This window comes from the organism of the source record quoted next, unplaced genomic scaffold, assembly GCF_019419815.1.
Source record: "Pyrus x bretschneideri cultivar Hongxiangsu unplaced genomic scaffold, Pyrus_bretschneideri_v1 Contig12, whole genome shotgun sequence".
Taxonomy (NCBI): Eukaryota; Viridiplantae; Streptophyta; class Magnoliopsida; order Rosales; family Rosaceae; genus Pyrus; species Pyrus x bretschneideri.
In genome coordinates this window covers 1609508-1631558 of record NW_025999413.1, presented here as the reverse complement: position 1 = coordinate 1631558, position 22051 = coordinate 1609508, and the positions used below count along the sequence as shown (strand labels likewise).

At 36.1% G+C, this 22051-nt stretch overlaps 4 protein-coding genes across 6 annotated transcripts; 1 reads left to right on the top strand and 3 right to left on the bottom strand.

The window, feature by feature from the left end:
* Nucleotides 1-1322: 1322 nt before the first annotated feature.
* On the bottom strand, nucleotides 1323-4963 carry LOC103926939 (MYB-like transcription factor EOBII). 2 transcript variants are annotated; one of them, XM_009335819.3, is made up of 3 exons: nucleotides 4725-4963; nucleotides 4460-4589; nucleotides 1323-1783 (listed from the first exon to the last, which is right to left on the bottom strand). In XM_009335819.3, exons 1-3 carry the CDS (start codon nucleotides 4864-4866, stop codon nucleotides 1468-1470), a joined length of 588 nt encoding a protein of 195 aa, XP_009334094.1. In that variant the 5' UTR covers nucleotides 4867-4963; the 3' UTR covers nucleotides 1323-1467. The 2 variants fall into 2 exon arrangements, with proteins under 2 accessions (XP_009334094.1, XP_048433811.1); XM_048577854.1 differs by having other exon boundaries at nucleotides 4460-4608; nucleotides 4725-4852.
* A 6102-nt stretch (nucleotides 4964-11065) lies between these two features.
* On the bottom strand, nucleotides 11066-13670 carry LOC103926940 (ADP-ribosylation factor 1). 2 transcript variants are annotated; one of them, XM_009335821.3, is made up of 7 exons: nucleotides 13517-13670; nucleotides 13048-13213; nucleotides 12685-12755; nucleotides 12284-12403; nucleotides 11814-11932; nucleotides 11479-11560; nucleotides 11066-11302 (listed from the first exon to the last, which is right to left on the bottom strand). In XM_009335821.3, the coding sequence occupies exons 2-7, from the start codon at nucleotides 13193-13195 to the stop codon at nucleotides 11297-11299; spliced, it is 546 nt and encodes a 181-aa protein (XP_009334096.1). In that variant the 5' UTR covers nucleotides 13196-13213; nucleotides 13517-13670; the 3' UTR covers nucleotides 11066-11296. The 2 variants fall into 2 exon arrangements, with proteins under 2 accessions (XP_009334096.1, XP_009334097.1); XM_009335822.2 differs by lacking the exon at nucleotides 13517-13670 and adding an exon at nucleotides 13399-13506.
* Nucleotides 13671-15269: 1599 nt separating this feature from the next.
* LOC103926941 (peptide deformylase 1B, chloroplastic/mitochondrial) lies at nucleotides 15270-17716 on the top strand. The gene is made up of 6 exons (XM_009335823.3): nucleotides 15270-15569; nucleotides 15682-15820; nucleotides 16030-16222; nucleotides 16464-16574; nucleotides 17269-17331; nucleotides 17467-17716. Exons 1-6 carry the CDS (start codon nucleotides 15359-15361, stop codon nucleotides 17575-17577), a joined length of 828 nt encoding a protein of 275 aa, XP_009334098.2. The 5' UTR covers nucleotides 15270-15358; the 3' UTR covers nucleotides 17578-17716.
* A 29-nt stretch (nucleotides 17717-17745) lies between these two features.
* LOC103926982 (polygalacturonase At1g48100-like) lies at nucleotides 17746-20303 on the bottom strand. The gene is made up of 7 exons (XM_048577853.1): nucleotides 20010-20303; nucleotides 19771-19902; nucleotides 19495-19692; nucleotides 19164-19211; nucleotides 18873-19080; nucleotides 18481-18671; nucleotides 17746-18387 (listed from the first exon to the last, which is right to left on the bottom strand). The coding sequence occupies exons 1-7, from the start codon at nucleotides 20301-20303 to the stop codon at nucleotides 18007-18009; spliced, it is 1452 nt and encodes a 483-aa protein (XP_048433810.1). The 3' UTR covers nucleotides 17746-18006.
* Nucleotides 20304-22051: the final 1748 nt, after the last annotated feature.

Sequence of the window (22051 nt, the reverse complement as noted above, 5' to 3'; positions counted from 1 at the left end):
GTTTCTTTCGATAAAGGTTGGATGCTAAAGTTTAAGGTTCATTAAAATTCTCGTCCGATCTGCTATCCAGGACAACCTAATTTTGTTTGTTTCTTATAACTCAACTGTTATTGTAAGGCATAAAACATAGAAGTTGTTAATTAAAGAATGGATTAAACTAATATCGCACTAATACGATCTCCCTTGAAGAAGTACGTTGACTAATCATATAAAGCTATCAAAATATCCAAAAAGAACTAATTAACCTGTTAAAATCGGCTCAAGTCATGCCGAGTGGATAAAATAAAAAAAATAATAGAACATAAACATGCTTATAGTTCCTTAATTAAAGTCATCAAATCATTAAAAAAACGAAAATATAATTATGATGAAACCTAAACATGTTGAGCAAAAAAATACAGAGCCCAGATTATTGATTTAGATCTTGAAAATTATAAAGAAAGCAAACTATGAATCAAGATTCAAGACTATTTATACTAATTAAAATCTCAAACAGTTTAATTACTTTGTATATCTTCAACAAAAACAATAAAAACAGATTAATTACGATACATTAATTATAAAATATATGTGCGATGAGAATTGCCATGTGTTAGCACGTTGGACTAGTAGATACCATAAAAATATAAGAAATTAGAAGTATAAATTTGTAGGGAAAATAAAGTATGGAGTATAATAAGAAGCATGTGAAAACTTGCTTGCGGTGGGTGCAAGTTAGGTTCACGTCGAACATCAGTTTTGCATGGCCATGCACAACTCTGGAAAGCCGAGACCAAATCTGACAAGAATAGCCATATTAGCTTTCCGCGTGTCGATTTCCCAGCGGTTCATTTTTGCTGTATCAATTGTATCACGGCATGGGTATCTTCATCCTTCTTTCTTCGAATCTTCATGGGCATCACCACTTCCAATTTTCATGTGCAAACTCATCCTAAATAAAAGCTGTGTGATCAACTCAACTAAATCGTGAAGCTTATTAATATATAAGAACGATCAATATAAGCGTCTATCTCAATAATTATATTCAATCTCGATACTACAAAAAAAAATCTGACATTTAATCATTGACATTGATTGCACATAATGAGGTGAGTAAAAAACTTCAATGACTAGTAACTTATTAGCTACTGATATGTAAGATTTACTCCCTCAATTAGCCATTGTCGTACTTCTACTTTTTTCAGCTCGTTCTGTGCAACTAATTTAAATGGTTAATGTCGAACTTTTTCAGCTCGTTCTAAAATTTAATCATTGACATTGATTGCACATTATTCCCGGTACTCTTGTTTATGCCATATAAGGGAGAAAATTGAAAAGCTTAATTTCCTATTACAAACTAATTAAAATTACGTATATATAAAGACCATATATTTACATATTTAAGAAAAACACACATACATATATGTATTTATATACTAAGTTTTCATATGGACAAACGTAAGTTTTCATATGAAATCGGTTGTTTAATTACTCTCCATTTAGCAGTTGCATAGACCAGAGATCCTCCATGCTCCAGTAGTTATCATTAGATTGATCAGCAGGTAAAGGAGGAGGATAAGCATCCATATTTGCTTGGTGTGTTGGTGCGGAGTGGGAAATATCCATTGTGTCTAGAGTTTTAGAGATTGACACTTGACTTGTGCTTGCTTGATCATTGACCTCAGAGCTTTGTCCTGGTGTAATATTCTCAGCTTGCTTAATGTGCTTTTGAATTCTAGTCCTCCAATAGTTCTTGATTTCGTTATCAGTCCTTCCCGGTAGATGTTTTGCGATTTTCGACCACCTGAGTATTGCAAGAAACACTGTCAAAAAAAAAAAAAAAAAAAAATTTGCAATGGGCCAAAGTTAATAAATGATTGGACAAGTACTTGTACTGGTATAGTAGTTGCTAGCTAAAAAATCCCAGAAGAAAAAAGCTGTCTTAATTAGAAAGCACACTCACTAGAACAACATGAGAAAAGCTGCTATAAACACAACCAATTAACAGCAATAAACCCTAACCTTAAATTATACCTGCAACTTGACCATGGTTGTGCTTTGGGTGGAACTGAATATATGTGTGTGTGTGTGTGTGTGTGTGTGTGTGAAATAAAACTTTATAGCAATTAACTATTTGTAAAAATTCCAAGTCATGCATGTTCCATGGGTGAGATTGAAAATCCTACAAGTCCCCGCTGGACTTCTTTTATTTATATATTAGGCAGACCAGGAGCTGGACTCCTTTTATTTATATATAAGGCAGACCAGGACACAGAGACTTCGTCATTTACATAAACACAGAAACATTTACTTTCCATACGTGTATATTCATATTATATACACAGATCTTACAAACTCCTCCAGTTCATTCGATCTCCAAGTTTCCATGTTCAAACCCCCATTTACTTATACCTTGAGCTTCAAAGGGATAGCTCAGAATCTTTTTATATATATAAGGTATTCTGATTGATATTACTAATCCCATTATTCTTTCTTATGGATAATATCATACTTATATATATGTATATATGGTGCCCTTTTGTCCATGAATATTTATCAGGTGAAGGGGTCGAAAAAAACTATCCTGATTTGGCAGAAAACTGGGCTAAATGCAGGAGAAAAATTCTTCAAGATAGTACATTCCATTTAACGCACATTAATATTGATCATAATTTAGTGTCCTACCTAACCATGTTCCTAGAATTAGTAACTATCATTTGAGATTTTTAAACTCTTTGATTAGCAGTTAAATTATGATTAATTTCTTAGCAGAAAGCTCTCGTTGCGAGCGCTGCCTCCATGCATATTATTAGTACGATCAAAAGAATACAAGCATCCAAAACAGTATGGTTCACGTCGGTTTCAACCAAAGTAAAAGGTTTTGTCCTTTACTTCAAAGTGAGAGCTAGGGTTGGCATGTGAGAAACTGACAGGGGTTTACCTATGAATGGAAGGTTTCTATTGCTCCAAATACTTTTTTGGGTCGACTTCACCAAAGTGCCTCTTAATATATATCACAAAGTCCAGTCCACCACCACATCTAGTTTGAGGTATTTTTCTTCCCACATAGACAAACAGTTTCCAAATCTGTAATTTGGACTTTATCATTAATGATTATGATTTATTAATAACACGAAAGAGCATTCTAATTATTTTTAATTTTGTTACCAGTTATAACAGCTCGTTTCGTCTTCTCATATCAAAAAATTCATCCTCAACATATATATTCTTTTAATTTGGTCACAAATGATAGTTTCTCTGAATTTCTACCCTACTCGTACTGTTCTACTCATTACATCATCTATTCTTACCACTGGGTTGATCTCAATGATTTATCTCGATAATTTTTTTGACATTTCATCACGATGATTTTTTTATTTCAGTTCATCTCGATATATATTGGAACAAGTCATAAGAGCGGAACTTTGAAAAAAACAAAAACACGCCACCCCCCCACTAAAAAAAAAACAATTTCATGGGTCCATCCAACACAAGAGAATTACATATATATAGAGAAGCTATGCTACACAGAGTTGTCCTGCAACACACGTGGGAGAGCTTTAAGCTGTTGATTTGGTGGATTCCAATACATGTAAACCCACTCAACCAACGACTGTTGAAGATGGTACACCAATTATGGATAAGTACCACATTTCAATTTTTTTAAATAAAAGAAAAAAAATGATCAATTACTTGTCCTTCTCAGTAAATTAGCTGGCCTGGAGATATCTAAAATTATTTTGGAGAATAAAAAAGGGTTGTAAGCAATAATTATGATGTTGCCCTTGACACAGATCCAACAATCTGGTATAATTGGTAATAGTTAAAGGATACGTCCACTGCAATGATTTGTCACAAGCCTCCAGAAATCCATATACCTTATAACATACCTATGAGAGATCGAGGGACAATGCTCGGTGATGAGTAAGAGTAGGTTATATCTAGGATTCGAAACTCTCTATTGTTACCCCCAAAAAGATAACAGAGACACAGAGAACGGTTGAGGCTGAAAAATGTAGCAAAGATTTTGCAATCTTCCGGATGGATGAAATTGCTGTAATAGAAAAATATGTATGCAGAATCAAAATGAAGGACAAGAATTGAATTGGGAGTTTTGTAGCCCTAAATACAAAGAAACAGATCTTTCTCAGGATTTTTGCTGTCAAAATTTTGTTGGAAAATAGCAATTAAACCCTACTTCTTCATACACAATTACCTCTCTCTCTCTCGGTTAGGTTCAAAACTATTCAAATAGGGCGGCTGACAAGTGATCAAAGCCCGATGAATCAAAAAGAAGAAACCTAGCTACTTAGCCATCCAAATTAAGAAGGTAACGAGGAGAAGTAGAATAGTTGGTCATAAGACTTGCAACTTATCAAATCATATGTATATACCTGTCCTTGTCGTTAAATTATCAGCGTACTTACATACTTACCTTAATGTTTTATATGTGAATAAAAATAAAAATAGGAATGATCACCTGTTACCCCACTTTGCATGCAGTTCCATAATCAAAAGTTGTTCCTCAGGAGTGATATTGCCTCTCCGAACATCAGGCCGCAGATAATTCAGCCACCGGAGTCGGCAGCTCTTCCCAGTACGTTTGAGACCTAGTAACATAATATAAACCTAGTGACATATTATATAATATGTGGACATGTAGTTCTAAATTATTGAATTGTTCTAGCTGGGGTTTGATATATACATAAATAGCTAGGGATCAAACATGTTAATTAATTAATTACCAGCAGCTTTGGCTAGGGAGTTCCATACACCTTCACCATGATTTGCAATGTAGTTGATGAGAATCAGATCTTCTTCCATGGTCCATGGCCCTTTTCTCACTTCAACATCCTGGGATGAACTATTGCATGGATTTTTATCCATTTGGTTTCTATGTTTGTGCGTTTTGGAGAGAGAGAGAGAGAGAGAGAGAGAGAGAGAGAGAGAGAGAGAGAGTCAGTTGGGCAAGATAATAAGAGATAATGGGTAGCTGGGGGTTCTTATAGAGGGAGAGCAAAATATTTTTTCACAGCAATATTACTGAGTTAATCAGCATTAGTCGAGAGCTTTTAATATTAACTCGTTCAATCAATTATACAAGGATGTATATTATTGTCCATGACACGTACTTATTTGCATGCATGACTTTCGATTGGTTCGGGTAGAATAAAATCTGTATACAAAAATTTCCATGTATCCGCGAACATAAACACATGCCCTCCTACGTAAGCATAATGTATCCAGAAACATGTGCATGCGTAAGTTTAGGTCTTAGAGATATTCAATTTTTAGAAAAAATCAAATTGAAAGGACCATATATACGTACACACAGATATACATACATATAATCATATATATATATATATATATGCATATACTCTATATATATATAGAGTGTGGTTCGATGAGTATTCGAAAACTAAGCATTAGGTGTTCAGAGACTCATGGTCCTCAATCACAACAGATTCCATATGAATTTATTGATTTGAAGGTAATTAATTCAACGTTGTTCCGGTCGAACTTAAAGTTTAGGGTTCATTCTTCGGACTCTCGAAACCCGAGAATAAACCGTAATGCATGTCCATATATATTGGTGATGCTAGAGAGATTATTTACTAATAAATTGTAATGCAGGTCAATATATATTAGTGATGTTATAGAGGTCATCTACTTAAATCATATTGTGTAGACCACATGATGTGATAGTTGATTGTTAGATTCTTTGTTTAAATCATTAAAGAAAGTATTCAACCATCAATCGGCACATCATGTGGTTTACAAAATATGATTTTAAAACATGGTATTCCTGTAGCATTTTCCTGTATATATAACTATGCCACTTAAACGAAATGAAGTGTGTCCTTAACTCGTTGCTCTAGAAATTAATATAGTTTGATGCATGGGTACATGTGCATTATCATTTGAGTAATGCTGCACTTATCACAATTTTCATACCACATTTGTCTCATCTCTTCCATAGAGATAGAGTCTATCAACATACGTGGGTCTCATCTTTATTGGAGAGTTTGTACAAAATATATGGTAAAGTATTATTTTTGTTATCTTTTTCATCCTTTCCACCGTTGCATGTGTACGGGAAAACCCACTATATATCATTTTTGACAATTTCTAAAACATTTGATTTATTTCCAACAAAAAGAACATCAGAGTTACACATATCACTATATCAGTATATCAGTTATATACACACACATGTTTGTGTGCCGGATGCTTGTTCATCGTCATCTATATGCAAATTGTGCTATGTTTTTACTCCCTAATTAATTTGATTATTGCGTTAAATAGCACGCAAAAGTAATTATATGTGGAGTAGTACGTATTACTGTGTGGATAATGTATTAACACTACACTCAGTATCGAAGAAGAAAAGCAAAGAAGAAATATTGCAGAAGAATGTAGAGAGAGAGAGTGAATGAACTGTTGTATTGAATGAATTGATTGAGACTACAAGGATTTCTGTTATATAGGCTACAATCTTAGCTTCTCAATTAAACTACTAACAGCTAACTAACTTTCTTATCCTTTTAACAGTCTAACAACAATCCTAAGAACCTTAGCTGACGGGTAAGCCATCTGTCAAACCTTTTGCTGATGTGTGTATCAGTCAACATAATGCATGCATGTGCGGCACAGTTGGAAATTCTCTGGCGAAGCCAGAAGCTGACGACATGATACCGATCGTCGATTCCACTGTTTCTTTGAGTATCCAACTTCTGTTTCTCCATTTTACATGCACGCACAACTTATACACACACAAATATATACGGTTCCAAACTATAAGTCTGTAGTTAATTTCTTCGCGTTCCCATCCCTGTGTTAGGGATTGGGCTCTTGAGTTTGTAGTATTGTTTTTTTAATAAAGTTAAGGTTTTATCATAAAATTAATTGGTCACGTAAAGAGTAGTTCAATTTTGTATAAGCACACGCAAGCTTCCTTATATCCCCTAATATGAGATTTACTTCTCAACACACCATCTTCACGTGTGACGAAGACAACACAAACTGAGTGACATAGCACACGTGTAGCCAATGACACGTAGTCCAACTTTTACCGTGAAAAAAGTTAAGGTTCTACCATAAAATCAATTGACTGTGGTGGGGTGACTAATCCAATCTCTTATAAACTCCCTGCTTTTTCTGATGTGGATTAACTCTCAACATCTTTTCTTCTTTTGTTGGGTCTTCTTTTAAGCTGCAAATCACCTAATAGACGGATTTTCTATCCAAATCCAACAACAGTCTTTGGTTGATTTTTCTTTCTTTTTCTTTTTAAGTTCTACCTATAAAAAGTCCTTGTTTAAGCAAAAATCAAAAGTGCTTATTTAAGCAAAAGTCAAAAGTGCTTAACATACTCTTATAATCTCATAAAAATCATATAAAAATCCTCAGAAACAATATATATAAACTCAAAATATACAAATGCAATCAATAACATTATTTTTATCATCTTCATTCAAATATTTTGTGGATACTGAAAAACCTTGTTATTGTTTAGCCATAGATGTTCTTCTATTCATTCAATCCAACAACTGAAAATTAAGAGAGTATGAGAAGTAAAAATAAATGTGTAAATAGCACTACCATATTTTGTTGTTACTGCAAGGAAATCAAAGCTATGTTTGTTCGATTCGTACATGTTAATTAATGTAGATTCGTAGAAAGCCATAAGAGGACAAGTTGGCATTTATTACAAGTACAGAAGGTGACTTAAAAATCTTTAAGTTAAATACCTAACTAATGCCGTATTAGCCACTCATTACATGACTAAATAAGAAAGTCCTCTTCCCCGAAGTCATTTGGAAGTATACTCGTTTTAGAAACCCATATTGCCGCGAGGGAGGATGATTCTCTCTCTTTCCATTCCCTTCTATTTGAACGGTTACAGTTAAATTACGTTAACATCTTATATTGATTCTTTTATAAAGATAATAAGATAAAAAACAATGTGTGAGATGAGAGAAGGAAAAGGATGGAAATAAGAGGGGATAGAATCTTACTCCTGCCGTGCATTGTGGGTCTAAATTAGCTAAGCTTAAGAAAATGACTATTTTAATTAAGTAACCAACTACAATCCAAGATGCGTATAGTCTTTTTATCACACAAACAATTCTTTGTTTACTGCTAAACTCGCATGATCCACATCAATTAACGGTTATCAATAGTTGTGTGCACTATGATTTCATGTTGATCAATTGTTGCATTGCATTGACGAAAGTATTAAATTTAACCGGACTTGCCCCATCCTAATAAATACGATATATACATATCAACTGGATAAGCAAATTATGTCTATATCCATCCATAGCTGTGCGCTATAGGGTTAAGTGATATACGAACGCATGCTTTTGCTTATGAATCAGAGATAGTTTGGACAGAATCAAGTGCTCAAAGAAAAGAGGATGAGGCCTTAGTGGCTAGGAAGTTGTATGAGCACCACCATGGTCCCTTGATTTAGGCCACGACATGTGATCACAGCTAACAATCACACTTTATGGCCACGAAATTTGCCACGGAATGTACCACGGAGTTAAAAAAAATGAAATCTAGACAATCACAGCCAAGAAAACTGATGCTTTTCTATTTTGTGGCTGAGATCATAGACTAATCTGCAAGCTGTATCCTCACCCTAAAAAGGAACAAGACAAACTCACATTACGGATAAGATGGTGCTTGTCCAATTGCAAATCTGAACACTATCGATTAAGTAATTAGGTGTTACAGCAAGATTTGATGGGATTTCATAGATTTTTTTTCGTCATTTTAATTAATTGGGTTTAGATGAAAGCATTGTTTTCTTCATGTATGTTAACAGAGTAATGACTTGTGACATACCAATTAAGTGGTAACATGGTGCGAGTAAGATCGCTTTCGTGGCCAAATCTTGTGCAGGTGTGGACATTAATTAAGGATAAGGGTTTGCTTAGATTCTTGACAAAAAAAATTGAGGGGATGCTATTTAGATGCACAAAATTGACATAGTTTGCAAACATTATTTATCTCTAATACAAGGTTGTTTTCAAGAAAGTTGAGGTTCCACCATAAAACGAATTGACAATATGGGGAGTAGCCAAACTTGCTTGTAAGCTCATGAAAAATATCTTCTCTCATCAGCATAGGATTCAGTCTCAACACACCCCTTCACGTGTGACGAAATTTCAAGTATAGCATGTGGACAACACAAATCGGGTGACGTGGAGCATGTGTGGCCATTGAGCTTTACAGGTGGGACAACACGCTCTAATATCATGAAGAAAATTGAGGTTTCACTATAAAACCAATTAGCAATATGAGGAATTGCCCAACTTGCTTATAAGCTCATGCGAAGTCCCTCATCTCATCAAGATTCAGTCCTAACATAAATCGGCAAAAGGAGAAATCTTGCAAGGGTTTATAAGAGGTTGGACTATTCCTGATATTGCCAATTGGTTGTATGGTGAACCTTAACTTTCTTCATGGTATCAGAGCATGTTGGCCTACGTATAAAGCCTAATGGCCACACGTGCTCCACGTCATCCAATTTGTGTTGACCAAGTGTTTGACTTGAAAATTCACCATACGTGTGGGAGCGTATGAGGATGTGAAGATAAAAGAGTCTCACATTGGTGAAAGGATAAACCTTACAAGGGCTTATAAGAGACTAGTCTACTCCCCATATTGTTGATTTTTGTTTTATAGGTGAAACCTCAACTTACTTCAAATTTCATATACGATAATAGTGTAAGCCCCTATTAAAGAGTTTTGTGTCAACAAGTGTATTAATTTTGTGTGTCCAAACGAGTCCAAATTCGGGTGTGATATTAGATCTTGATTTAGGTCATTTGACTTATAACAAACTCACCGACATCTACATGTTATTGCCTTTATAATGGGTTCAGCTCAAAACGCGGATTGCACTTTATTTGAAAATCCAAAAAGTTGAAATCTTCATCTGATTTGTTAAATTTCCACTTAGTTTTGTTCAACTGCAATGGTTTTGTTTTTTCTGGATTGTGGGCTGAAGCTTAAAACCCGAAGAAAAAGTTCATGAAGAATAATACTCTCGCAGCTAGGAAGGAGACGCTTCAAAGATTCGGAGATGGAGGGTTGCAAAAGTGTGTAGGCATGAATCCACCTTCGATATAATCATCAACATAATTTCATTTGTGTTTCAACATTATATTGAATTATTTACATATTTTGTTGTTATAAGTCTATGTATCTCCGTTATAATCATCAACTTAATATAAAATTATGCTAATACATGTAATTATAATAGTATTACGTATTTATATGTACGTTTAGGAGTTTTTTTTTTTTGGTTGACACAAGCAAGATTAGAGGAGATTTGAACTCAAAACTTTAGGTGAATGGGAAAATGTTTTTAATCAACTGAGTTACAAGACTCATACAGGTTTAAAAGTATTTTAGATGACCACATTTGTAAATTATAAAGATTGTAGAGGTTCCTTAATATTATAGGCTATAAATTTGGACACAAATTAGAATTAGAAAGTAGTTTGGGATATTGTTGAAGTTTAATATTGTTTTTTTTTTTTAACAAACGATATTAAATGATATTATCTACATTAAGGGGGAGAGTGAGGGGGTGGGCATAGCCTCACAATGGGTTAGCAATAATATGGTTCAAATTCTCCTTTGGAGAGAATCAAACCTAAGATCTCTCACTTACAAATGAAGATGAATACCACTAGACCGTAGTACTAAATAGCAATGTCTCTCAGTTTATTTTCCTTTTCTTCTGGTAATATAGAAGTAGAAGTAGAACCCTCGTGGGCCGTGACACTCCAATTGGGTTTGACAACAGACTTCACGTTGGGTTTCAAACTCAAAGGTCCATTTGGGGCCCAAACGTTAAATTTAAATGTTCATCCTCATTTTTCATTTCAACTAGCCTTGTTAGAACTAGCCTTGAATCTAACAAGTTCTCAAATCCAATTCTGTGGTAAAAATCAAAGAACAGATCATTGCTTTTACCCAAGAAGAGAGGGAAGAAAAAACACATGATCTGTCAATCTGTAAAAAAAATCTTCTACCATACAGAAATTTTTAGTGCAAACACGGATTAACGAAGCAAACACAATAAAATATAACCTTGGCTCATGTGTCAAAACAATCGTAACAACATAGAAACTTTGTTTACAGCTAAACAGTGTAGCTAAAGTAGCAAATACACACGAATTCAGAGAAAGTCTCGGCAAAACATTCTGGTATTACAACATTCATCGAAATAAAGAAAACTATCCTCCCCCAGAATCTCCAAGGCAAGAAACCAAACTCATTGGCCTCAATTCTCTCATGCCTGTAAAGAAAGAGAGGGGACTGTAAGAAACATAGAATTCAAATATGGATGGTATCTTGCTAATAAACAAATCTAATCCACCATGTTTTATGAAGGCTTCGTGGTTAAAGATTCCAAAAATTAATACCGTGAACTGATACAAAAAAAAAAAAAAAAAAAAATTTATTTAAACTTGCCTTGCTAGCAATGTTGTTGGAAAGCCAGTCCAACCCCTCGTACAGACCCTCTCCAGAGGTTGCACATGTGCTCTGGATGTACCTGGAAAAAGAACAACAATCACATCCAGTATTCAACTTTTGCCGAAGATCTCAGCATTGATATTCAAGAACTCATTTGTTTAACTTGAACCATCCATATCCAGCTCAAGAGAGAAGACTACTAATAAGTAGATTCACACCATAAATCAATGACTCCATTATTTCAGTCTCAGCATGTTCAACCATAGGAGGAAAATTACAGGGTTCACATATGGACTAACTATTGCAGGGTGAAAATTACCAAAATAACTTACCAGTGACGTTGACGGAGAGAATGAAGACCAAGCTTATCAGTTATCTCGGCGGCATTCATTGCATTAGGAAGATCTTGTTTGTTGGCAAATACAAGCAGAACAGCATCCCTTAGTTCATCCTGAAAGCAATTAATAATATTAACTTCAAACCCTAGTTCCAAGTATACGTCAACAATATGTACCATTGTTGTATCCTAAACACGGTTCTGATCATTTACAGGGAACAAAAACAGAGTTTTATCTCAGTACAAATGATGTAGAATCCTACATAAAGAAACAAAGCAACAAAGGCAAAAAGGATCATAATTAAAAGAACTTTAATAGAATCCACAAATTCAAGTACAGAAGAAAATGGAATAACAAAACAAAATTCGGAGGGCATACAACCTCCTCATCTCCATTTACAACAGGAACATTAGAAATCGCAACATAAACAAGCGGAATGAAAATATAAGGGAGTCAGTAACTACCTCATTCAACATCCTGTGCAATTCATCCCTTGCCTCAACAACTCGATCCCTGTCATTGCTATCAACCACAAAGATAAGACCTTGTGTGTTCTGGAAGTAGTGCCTCCACAATGGACGGATCTACAAATGGAAGAAACCAGATCAGTCATTGGATATGTATAATTAGAACTTCAGAAAGATGTCCTCGTTGGACACAAGTAAACATTAAAGTAGATATACCATCCAATTCTCTATATATTCCAAAAAAAGAGATCACATAAAATGTTTTTGCATTCCGCCTCCGCGGATCTCACTCCCTTGGTAGAAGAAGAACCACAATGACTTGTTGCACAATCAACAACACATTCGAAGTGCGTATCTAAGCAAGCATGCGGAAATACAAAAGATAGAAAGAGAATTACTTTGTCTTGACCCCCGACATCCCAAACAGTGAAGCTGATGTTCTTGTATTCCACGGTCTCCACATTAAATCCTGCAAAAAAGAAAAAAACCACTCTTGTAATGAAAATGCAAATTACGACACTTTTATCCACAAGAAATCAGAGAATTGAAACAATCCTCATCTTAACCGCAACAGATCACGAGGATAAAAAAGCACCAACGATACCAAAACCAACATACAATTGAATTCTTCATAAGCGTAAAACAAATTGCACCCGAAAAGGGAAATTGATCCAAAATTCGGGTCGAAATTGGAGCGTTTCAAATGAAATATGGAAACCGATGGAACTATAACAAGAATGTTAGGTAATCAAAGCTCTTACCAATGGTGGGGATGGTGGTGACGATTTCTCCGAGCTTGAGTTTGTACAAGATGGTGGTCTTACCGGCTGCATCGAGACCCACCATCAGAATTCGCATCTCCTTCTTGGCAAAGAGCCGGCTGAAGAGCTTCGTGAACGTAAGCCCCATTTTTTCAATCGAATTCACCTGCCACACACAACCAATCACACATCATCGAGGGTTAAATCAAAATTAGCGAATTTGATTTCAATTTACAACAACATCAAGCAAAAACCAATCCAACTTTCATTCGTATGAATCATATCGCACTGCAAAATTCAATCAGATCCGTTTGATGAATTGAAAAACAACGAAAAGGGGCTTCAATTTACATGGAGATCAAAGATCGATTATGCAACTGTCGATCTACGATTCAAATCTGGTAACGGAGAATTTGAATTTAGGACGAAGAAATTCTAGAGAGAGAGAGGGGGAGAGAGAGAGACTGACCTGGAGGAACGAGGAAGGAGCAAAATGAGAGGAGGCAACGGACGAAGGGCTCGATTTTTATTGGTATTGCCTTTTCTCTCTCCTGGACCCTGGTCAGTTATTAACTACCGCGGTTAGATTCAGAACGCTGTCGTTTAACTGAAGTTCCAAATAATACAATGGCCTGTTTGGATTTGGATTGTTTATAGAAGGGATAAAAGTGCTGTCAAAGCGCTTTGACAACCGAAAGTGTTTTTGACTGGTTTTGATTGGATTTTATGTGATGCACTTAGGCCATCTCAAGCTGATCCGGCCAAATAATTATATAGCTAAAAATAACTCGGAATGATACGAAAATCATTTTCAACCGAGAGTTAGGCCAAAGAGCTCACTGGGCCAAAACCCCCAAATCAGGCTAGCAGGTTGGCCATTTCCAACTAGCCTGCCTTCTAGCCCATCCCTTTAGCGCCAAAATGTTAAGCTTGACATTTTGCCAGCCCTCCACCTCAGCCCATTTAAATGACAACGGCTACCTGGCGTCAGCATGACACCAGTTAGCAACGACTAGCTGATGTCATGCTACCGTTTGATTTTTTTTGGACGAATAAAAAAAATTCTAATTTTTTTCCTATAAATACCTAAGTCATTCTTACACCATTTCTCACATACTTTTCACTTTAGCGTTACTCATTTTAGCAACATGTGTAATTCGAAATCCTATCCAAAAATTTATTAAGATTACATAAAAATGAGAATCTAGAGAGTTACTCACGCTAGCAACACATGTCACTCAAAATTTTGTCCAAAAAATTATTGAAATTATATAAAGATAAGAAATCCAGAGGCTTATTTGTTTAGCGACAAGTGACACTCAAAATATGACTCTTTGGTCCTCTCGGTTAGAGATAATTTTTTGTCAAATGACTATATTTAGCCTATGACCCTTTAGCCCCTCCTTCGATTAGAGAGGACCTTATATGCCTGAAGTCCTTTTATCACAATTATGTGAAATTTTTTATTTAAAAATTATAGTACATGTTGGAAAAGTACTTAAAAGCGTTTTTTGAAAAGGAGAAAAAACATTTATATGCTTATTCAGGAGATAACTATTATTAGCACTCAAAAAATCTCATTTTACACTCCTCATAAGGGTATTTTCTTTCTAATTATATAAAATTTGAAGTGCTAATAACAATTATCATTTAGAAAGCGCTTTTACAACTTATAAACACGATTAATCTTTTATTTCAAACGTCATCAAAAGTGTTTTAAGTTATCAAAACAATCATGTCTAGTCATTCTAAAAACAGTCAAAATAGATTCTAAAAAGCACTTGTTATTTTGAAATCACTTTTAATTGTTATAAGTAATTATATCTCTACTAATTAATCAAACTCTCTTTGTCAACCAAAAGAGGGTGAAAAAATAACTTAGTCTTATATCACACAAAAAAATGATGGGCAATAATGTAAATTCACAGGTCCAAATTTACTGTTTTTTAATTGAAACCTCATCTACAGATGATGTTAAAATATCTACAATATTTAAAAAAAAAAAAACCAAAAACAAAATTCTGGTAGTCCCCAGTTCTCTCTCTCTCTTTCTCATTTTTTAAAAAAATGTATTCATACGCACAAAGTTTGTGTAGGCAAATGCTAGTGTTTTATTAAAAAAAGACTTATTTAATGTAAGCACTTATTTCGAATGAGCCCAAAATTTTGAACATGTTGCTAACAAGTAAGAAAGCACTTATTTCAAAAGCGATTTTGCGGCGAAGTTGTTACAGATGCAAACAGACCACAAGACACATATATCTTCTTCTCTGCGCTCTCTCCGCAGTCGTTTGACGCTTACTGTGTGGTCATGGCTTGTGTTGCTTCGCTCCACCCACTGTCTTCTTCCTCCCGCTCTCTCTTTCCACCTCTCTGCCGCCAGTCGACGATTCCCGCCATCTTCCACCGGCTCAAGAGTTTCTCCTCAACCAGCCGCCTAGTATCCACCATGAACCGGTTGAGCCCGGTCCGGGCGCAGGCCAAGCGAGGGTTCTCACTCAAAGAAGACGAAGTGGCCTCCGGTAAGCCAAAACTCCATTGAAACAGAAACAAAGAACGAAACTTTTTAATCTCTACATGCTCAGTTCGTTCGTAACTATTGATTTTGCAATGAATTGCATGATGAATGTATAGCTGCGGATGTGGAATTTGAAATCCCTCTGAAAATTGTGGAATACCCGGATCCGATTCTGAGAGCGAAGAACAAGCGAATCGATTCTTTCGACGATAATTTGAAGAATTTGGTAGATGAAATGTTTGATGTAATGTACAAGTGAGTTCCATGACTCGTTAATTGTTATGTTGAGCATATGTGTTCCTCTATGCACCGATTCTCCGCCATTTTAAATTAGTTCAAAGTAGAACATTGCTCGTTTGAGAAAATAAAGAATCGTTAATTATTTGCTAGGTGCCAAAATGCAAATTATGATTTTTGTGAAATGCTTGTTATTCACAGGAGTTGTTGGCTTGGTTTTTACACAGAACTGATGGAATAGGGCTCTCAGCGCCACAAGTAGGGATCAATGTGCAGCTCATGGTTTTTAATCCGGTTGGTGAGCGTGGTGAAGGGGAGGAAATTGTGCTTGTGAATCCAAGGGTTACCAGATATTCTCAGAAAACGCGACCCTTTAATGAGGGTTGCTTATCCTTCCCGGGGATTTATGCTGATGTTGTAGTGAGTGCTGTTCTTGTATATGCTGGTTTCTAAGTCTTCTGCTTTGACCCTGTTTTTAATTTCCAATTGGTTTTCAAATGACTACAAAAATGTGCAAGAAAATAAATCTTAGTATAACAGCAATAGTTGTTAGATGTGCAGTTCATTGCATACTACTTTCATGCCATACAACAAGCTTAAACGGCTTACTATGTGTGTGTAGTTACGCTTTTGTTGGTGCCTCTAATTTTTGTGTTTGCAGAGACCAGAAACTGTGAAAATAGATGCACGGGACATCAAGGGTGCGAGGTTTACAGTCAGCTTATCAGGTCTTCCAGCACGGGTGTTCCAGCATGAATTCGACCATTTGCAGGTTCTTTATTCAACTATTATTCAAGCTACTGTCAGTTAGGGGAAGCACACCTTACACAGTTAGGTGCTAGATTTCATTGGATTTGATCAACTTATAGTTTGCATAAACGTTTTGCCACTGCCGATCCCTGTGCTATGCAGATTAGGATTAGTTGTGGAAATTCCACTTATGATGAGGTTACGTAGAACTTAATAAAAAAATCCCAAAATAGCGATTGATTAGCTTAGTTCAAATGGGCAAAAAATGTTCAGGAAGGTGGGGAGCTATTTTCATGTTATCTTTGAGTATCACTTCGTGAAGTGTATTTGACATGAATCAAGTATGGAATGTCGCAACTTTTTGCAAGATTATTGTATCAATAGAAACCACGAATGGCGACAAGTATTTAACATTTGAAAGTAGATTCTTAGGGTAGTAAATGCGTACTAAGTGTGGCAAGAGACTTGATAAAATTCATACAAGTACATGCCAATGTGTTTTGGGTAAACCAATAAATTGCCTCAAGGCATCTACCGTATCATTCTTATTTCGGAGACTTGAGGTTAAAAATCTATGATATGGTGCTATTTGTTGGATTGTTTAAGCTTTGTCGTTATTTAAAGTTTTATAGTCTAAATCCGGAAACAGATCCTAGTTACTAAAATTTGTATGGTTGCTCCCTTCTCTCCGTCTTATATGGCTCATTCATCCGCAGGGAGTTCTCTTTTTCGATAGAATGAGTGAAGGAGTTCTTGAAACCATTTGTGCACAGCTACAGGTTAGTATGTAGGAATGCTGATAGTCTTTCTTTTGCTTTTGAATTTTGTAATTGTTAACCTTCAAATTAGTTTGTTTATACTGATACTCAATCCGTGTTAGTATTAATTTGCTGATTGTCATCTTATGGTAAAAGGCGTTAGAAAAGAAGTACGAGGATAGGACAGGACTCCCGAGCCCTGAAAGGGTTGAAACCCGCAGAAGGATGAAGGCTGCTACTGGTTTTGGAAAATCACAATTAGTGTAGGCTCCCACAAACACTTAAAGAGCTTATAGATATGAAATCCCAGTGTTGTAATTTATGATTTTATTGTTCATACAAACTATACATTTGCAGGTTCTTGCTTAATTATAATTAGGCACTCCATAATAATTCTTGATTAATATTTATCTGAGTTCAACCCAAAACAGTCCAAATCCCAATCTGATTAATTATATTCAGCAGGCCAAATAGAATCCATTTAACAAAAGCTTAACTTGTAGCAGGGAAAGCAACACGCAACACATTCATGAAAACGCCGTTCTAACTACAAACGTCGTTGTTCCATGGCGGTATAGGGTCGAGAAGAAAGGCTTCGGAGACATGCCCTGCAAACTCTGAGGTATCTACGCGACTATACTAATGTAACTAATCAATCAACCCCCTAGGCTAAGCTAAGTTTAGCACGAAGAACCACTACTTCCGGATTGAGTTATTGTGCTTGGCTTCCCCTTCTTCAAGCAGTCGATTCGAGGAACAGGTGCTTGTTTTGAGCACTCCGTACGCCTGCCAACAGAAAGGGTCGTACAGGTGCTTCCCTTCATCAACTGATTTCAACTCTATGGTATCCAGAGACACACCGGTGCACGGAGAGCTGTCACTGCATGCGAAATGCACGGCCTTCGACGTGTAGGTTCCTTGTATGTTTACGTAATTCACACCCGAAATCGCCACAGCGGAGCTCTGATTTTGGCACTTGCTCTTGTCGCAGTAGAACTGGTCAATCATGATCGGCGTTTCAACTTCTGTTAGTTGAATGTTTGAGAACATTATGTTTTGGACAGACCCCGATCCTCCCTACATTACAAATTAGAAAAACATTTACAATTTGGTTCTGTCTGAGATTTAAAATGATTTGGTCCGTATGTTTTTGTCTGTAGCAGTACGTACCTGCCAGGTCTTTATTCTGACACCCGTGAGTGTACTGTGCATTTTAACGTCTCGGACAGTGACGTTCGAAACGCAAGCTTTCGTGTTGTCCTTCCCTAGCCCTCCAATGCTGACTCCATGTCCAGGTCCACAATTTACGTTGTGTATGTATACGTTCAAGCATCCAGTTTGTATCGATACACAGTCATCTCCTGCAGTCATTATATGTTGCAGTTCATTATATTGTTGTCGATTTTGTGTCAACTTTCTTTCTTACTTGTTAAAGAAGTAACTTCTGCTATACGCAGGTTACGTAGTTAATTTTATGTTATGATTTACAACTTCTGTCAGTTTTTTCACCCAGGTTTTTGGACAAGGTTGCCCTTGCCGAAGACCGGATTCTGAAAAATTACCACAAGCGATACTGCTGGCGGAAATGACGGCATTTTGGGAGTTTTGGAGGTGGATTCCATCCGTGTTGGGGCTGTTGCCCGGGGATGAAATACTTATACCGGAAACCTGAACATTTGTGCAGGCGTCGAACTTGAGGTGCGCCTGAGGGCTGTTTTGAAGTGTTATGCCAGTGACACTAACGAGGTCGCTTCCATAGAACCTAAGAGCCTGCACATCAAAATGTATTAGCGCACCATGATGATAAAATTAATCGCAAAGATCGAGTTGAAAGGTAATGAAGAGATTGTTACCGTTGGTTTGGTGCTTGGCATTTTCCCACTGTAGCTTTCTGTGGCCTGCTGATGAAGTTGACATGAGAAAAGCACGCATGCTCGATTAGTTTCACTATAAATTAACACAAGTGAACATGATGATTTTTTTAAGCTGAATAAAAGCATTTGGCCGGCTGTGTTTTGGCTTTGACATAAGGTACGGATGGACAGTTTTTGTTTTCTTTTCACCCGACCAATATTCTAATTACTCTAATTCAAACTATAGGAAGGGTTCGGACTGGTGCAAGGGTACACTGCTTTACCTAACTTGACTATTTCGAAAGATGCATATGGAGGGACGGTTAGTTACCGAATCATCGAGACTGCTATCCGTTGTTTCGTTAGCAGGATTGTCTTTCGGCGAATCATTCCACCAAACCGAGCCTTGTCCATCAATGACGCCGGTGCCTTTGATCGAAATCCCTTTTAGTTTTGTGAATTCAATCCATTGTAAAAGACCTGAACCCCAATCGCCTGAGCTTGTTGGAGCTATGATTTTACCATCTAACTGCGTTAAAAATCGACCAATATATATCAGCAAAATTCTAACAGATGAACTGGTGACAATTTAAGATTTGAAACTCACCTGAAACACGATATTTGCTTCGCAGTTAGGGCCAGAGAAAGAGATTGGTTTGACAAGGAATACGGACCCGGATGGAACACTTATAGTTGATGCCTGCACTTTGCAAGCTGCTGCCCACGCCGCCTCGAATGCCTGCCTTGCAATGCAAGAAACCAGTCAACAATAACATCCAGTAGTATTTGTGTTACAAAATTACAGCATTAATTTCATAAAAAACGAGATGTAATTTTCAAATTCACCTTGGTGTCATCAGCTTTTCCATCACCTTTAGCACCATAGTCCAACACATTAAACACGTTCGAACCCCCGCCTCTCTTTTTTCCAAGTGTCACCGCAGTTTCCTCCGGTGTGATGTAACTCTCTCCCCTTGAAGCAGCGCGGCGATGATCACCACCATAACCCCTTAGTTTCTTCCTCCAGTGCTGCTTATTGCCTCCTTCTCGAGCATCACATAGTTCGAAAAAACTCGAAAACGAGATAATAAACGCAATGAGAACAAATAACAAGAGGGTTTTTAGGTTAAATGTCCTCATAATATTAACCTCTGACTTATTCGAGAAAGATGAGGATTTGAAGTTTAAGTTTCTGTATTTATAGTCGAGGGCTCATTGCACTGTGCAGTCACATGAGTGTACAGTTAAAAAACGACGAGGTTATACCTTCCGAATGCATTCAAAAAATTTATTTATGTGCCAGGTCAGAAACCTCATGAAGTAATCTCTCGACACGTTACGCATGATAAGCTTTTAAATTTAACACGTGGACAACAAAAATCGAATGATGTAGAACATGTGTAGTTGTTGAACTTTACACATAAGACAATATACTCTGGTACTATGAAAAAGTTAAGGTTCCACTATAAAACCAATCGACAATATATTAGAAGTAGCTCAATTACATATATGCACATATAAGATTCTTTTTTTCCGATGTTAGATTCATATTCTCAATATAATCTTATTCGGATTTTTGGATTATTATTGTCATTAACTCCCCCATCAAATTCTTTTCTAGTTAAATCAGCCGGAGAACTCACACGACATGCTTTAGCTTTACCCTAACAACAAAACATACTCAAACAGCAAGAGGAGGCCGGTCCACCAGATCGAATATACGCTGACCTAACATTTCATGTCAAACAGCTTGAACATTATATTTCTAGCAATTATTCCTTTAAAAAATTAATTTAAATTGCTCTCATCTTTTCCTAACTTTGTCGTTTGAATTAAGCATGGCAGCATAGCTGGGAGGATGCCACATCTTTGCACTCATGATCTTATATTATTTAAATATTATTTTTTTTTGTTATCGCAACGTATACTAGTTCTATTGATCAAGAACATTCATTCTTCCATCCGAAGTTATGGCTCTATGTTTCTGTAGTATTTGCTTGTATAAAAAGAAATTAAAAAAAAATTATGTTCGCCATTTTACTACCTACATACAGCAATGACGGATTTAAAGGATTGGAAGGTCGGTAAAGCAAAATTTTTTGGACGAATAAATAGTGTGCATATTAATATTTCATTGAGTCTTGTTAGACATGAGGTTAGTTGCTAAGTCTTATTGCAGGGCTATCGACCAACATATGCCAACAGCTTTTGAGCGAGCATGTTGACTCATGTCAATAGCCTTGTACACACCCCCCGCGCACACACACACACAATACAAGGGTAAACAATACTACATGGCTGATTTTCACTGTTTGGCTTGAAAGTTTTCTTCTTTTACCCAGAAAAGAAAATGAAGTTGCACATAAATGTAAGGGTAAACTGCCATTTGACCCCCTAAACTATTACTTTAGTTGAAATTGACCTCCTGGACTTTTTTTTTTTTTTTTTTGATAAATTAACCTCCTGAACTATTTGAAATGTGCCAATTAACTCCTTGTAGTTAGATTCCGTCCACTATTCTATCAAATTCAAGGGCAAACAAATTAGTGTTTTTACTATCAATTCTTATATGTCACTTATAACTACCTATAAAATTATGACATGTGGACACATAATAATGTGTAATGACAATGTGAAATTGTCTATTATGTAAACGTTTAGTTTCTTTATGTTTCTTATTTTTCTGTGATCGAATCTCTCAATAATTAGTTAAATTGAAATGAATTAATAGTCATGAACCTTGGTGGAATATATGCAGACATATACATTGAATTGGAATCGATAAGAACATGAGTGGATTATTTAAGTTAGAAACGTGTTCATAGTTTCTCATGAACTTTGTGGATATTCTAGGGTTGAGTTTTAGAAAAAGTAATTTAAACAAAATT

Coding starts and splice junctions, on each gene's coding strand:
- LOC103926939 (XM_009335819.3), bottom strand. CDS start 4,866: ATGGATAAAAATCCATGCAATAGTTCATCCCAGGATGTTGAAGTGAGA. Junction 4,590..4,724: donor CTCCCTAGCCAAAGCTGCTG/GTAATTAATTAA, acceptor TTATGTTACTAG/GTCTCAAACGTACTGGGAAG. Junction 1,784..4,459: donor CATGCAAAGTGGGGTAACAG/GTGATCATTCCT, acceptor TGCAATACTCAG/GTGGTCGAAAATCGCAAAAC.
- LOC103926940 (XM_009335821.3), bottom strand. CDS start 13,195: ATGGGGCTTACGTTCACGAAGCTCTTCAGCCGGCTCTTTGCCAAGAAG. Junction 12,404..12,684: donor ATGTCGGGGGTCAAGACAAA/GTAATTCTCTTT, acceptor TTCCATTTGTAG/ATCCGTCCATTGTGGAGGCA. Junction 11,933..12,283: donor TGCACAGGATGTTGAATGAG/GTAGTTACTGAC, acceptor AATTGCTTTCAG/GATGAACTAAGGGATGCTGT.
- LOC103926941 (XM_009335823.3), top strand. CDS start 15,359: ATGGCTTGTGTTGCTTCGCTCCACCCACTGTCTTCTTCCTCCCGCTCT. Junction 15,821..16,029: donor ATGTTTGATGTAATGTACAA/GTGAGTTCCATG, acceptor GTTTTTACACAG/AACTGATGGAATAGGGCTCT. Junction 17,332..17,466: donor CCATTTGTGCACAGCTACAG/GTTAGTATGTAG, acceptor TTATGGTAAAAG/GCGTTAGAAAAGAAGTACGA.
- LOC103926982 (XM_048577853.1), bottom strand. CDS start 20,303: ATGAGGACATTTAACCTAAAAACCCTCTTGTTATTTGTTCTCATTGCG. Junction 19,903..20,009: donor GAAAAGCTGATGACACCAAG/GTGAATTTGAAA, acceptor ATTGCAAGGCAG/GCATTCGAGGCGGCGTGGGC. Junction 19,693..19,770: donor AAGCAAATATCGTGTTTCAG/GTGAGTTTCAAA, acceptor TTTTTAACGCAG/TTAGATGGTAAAATCATAGC.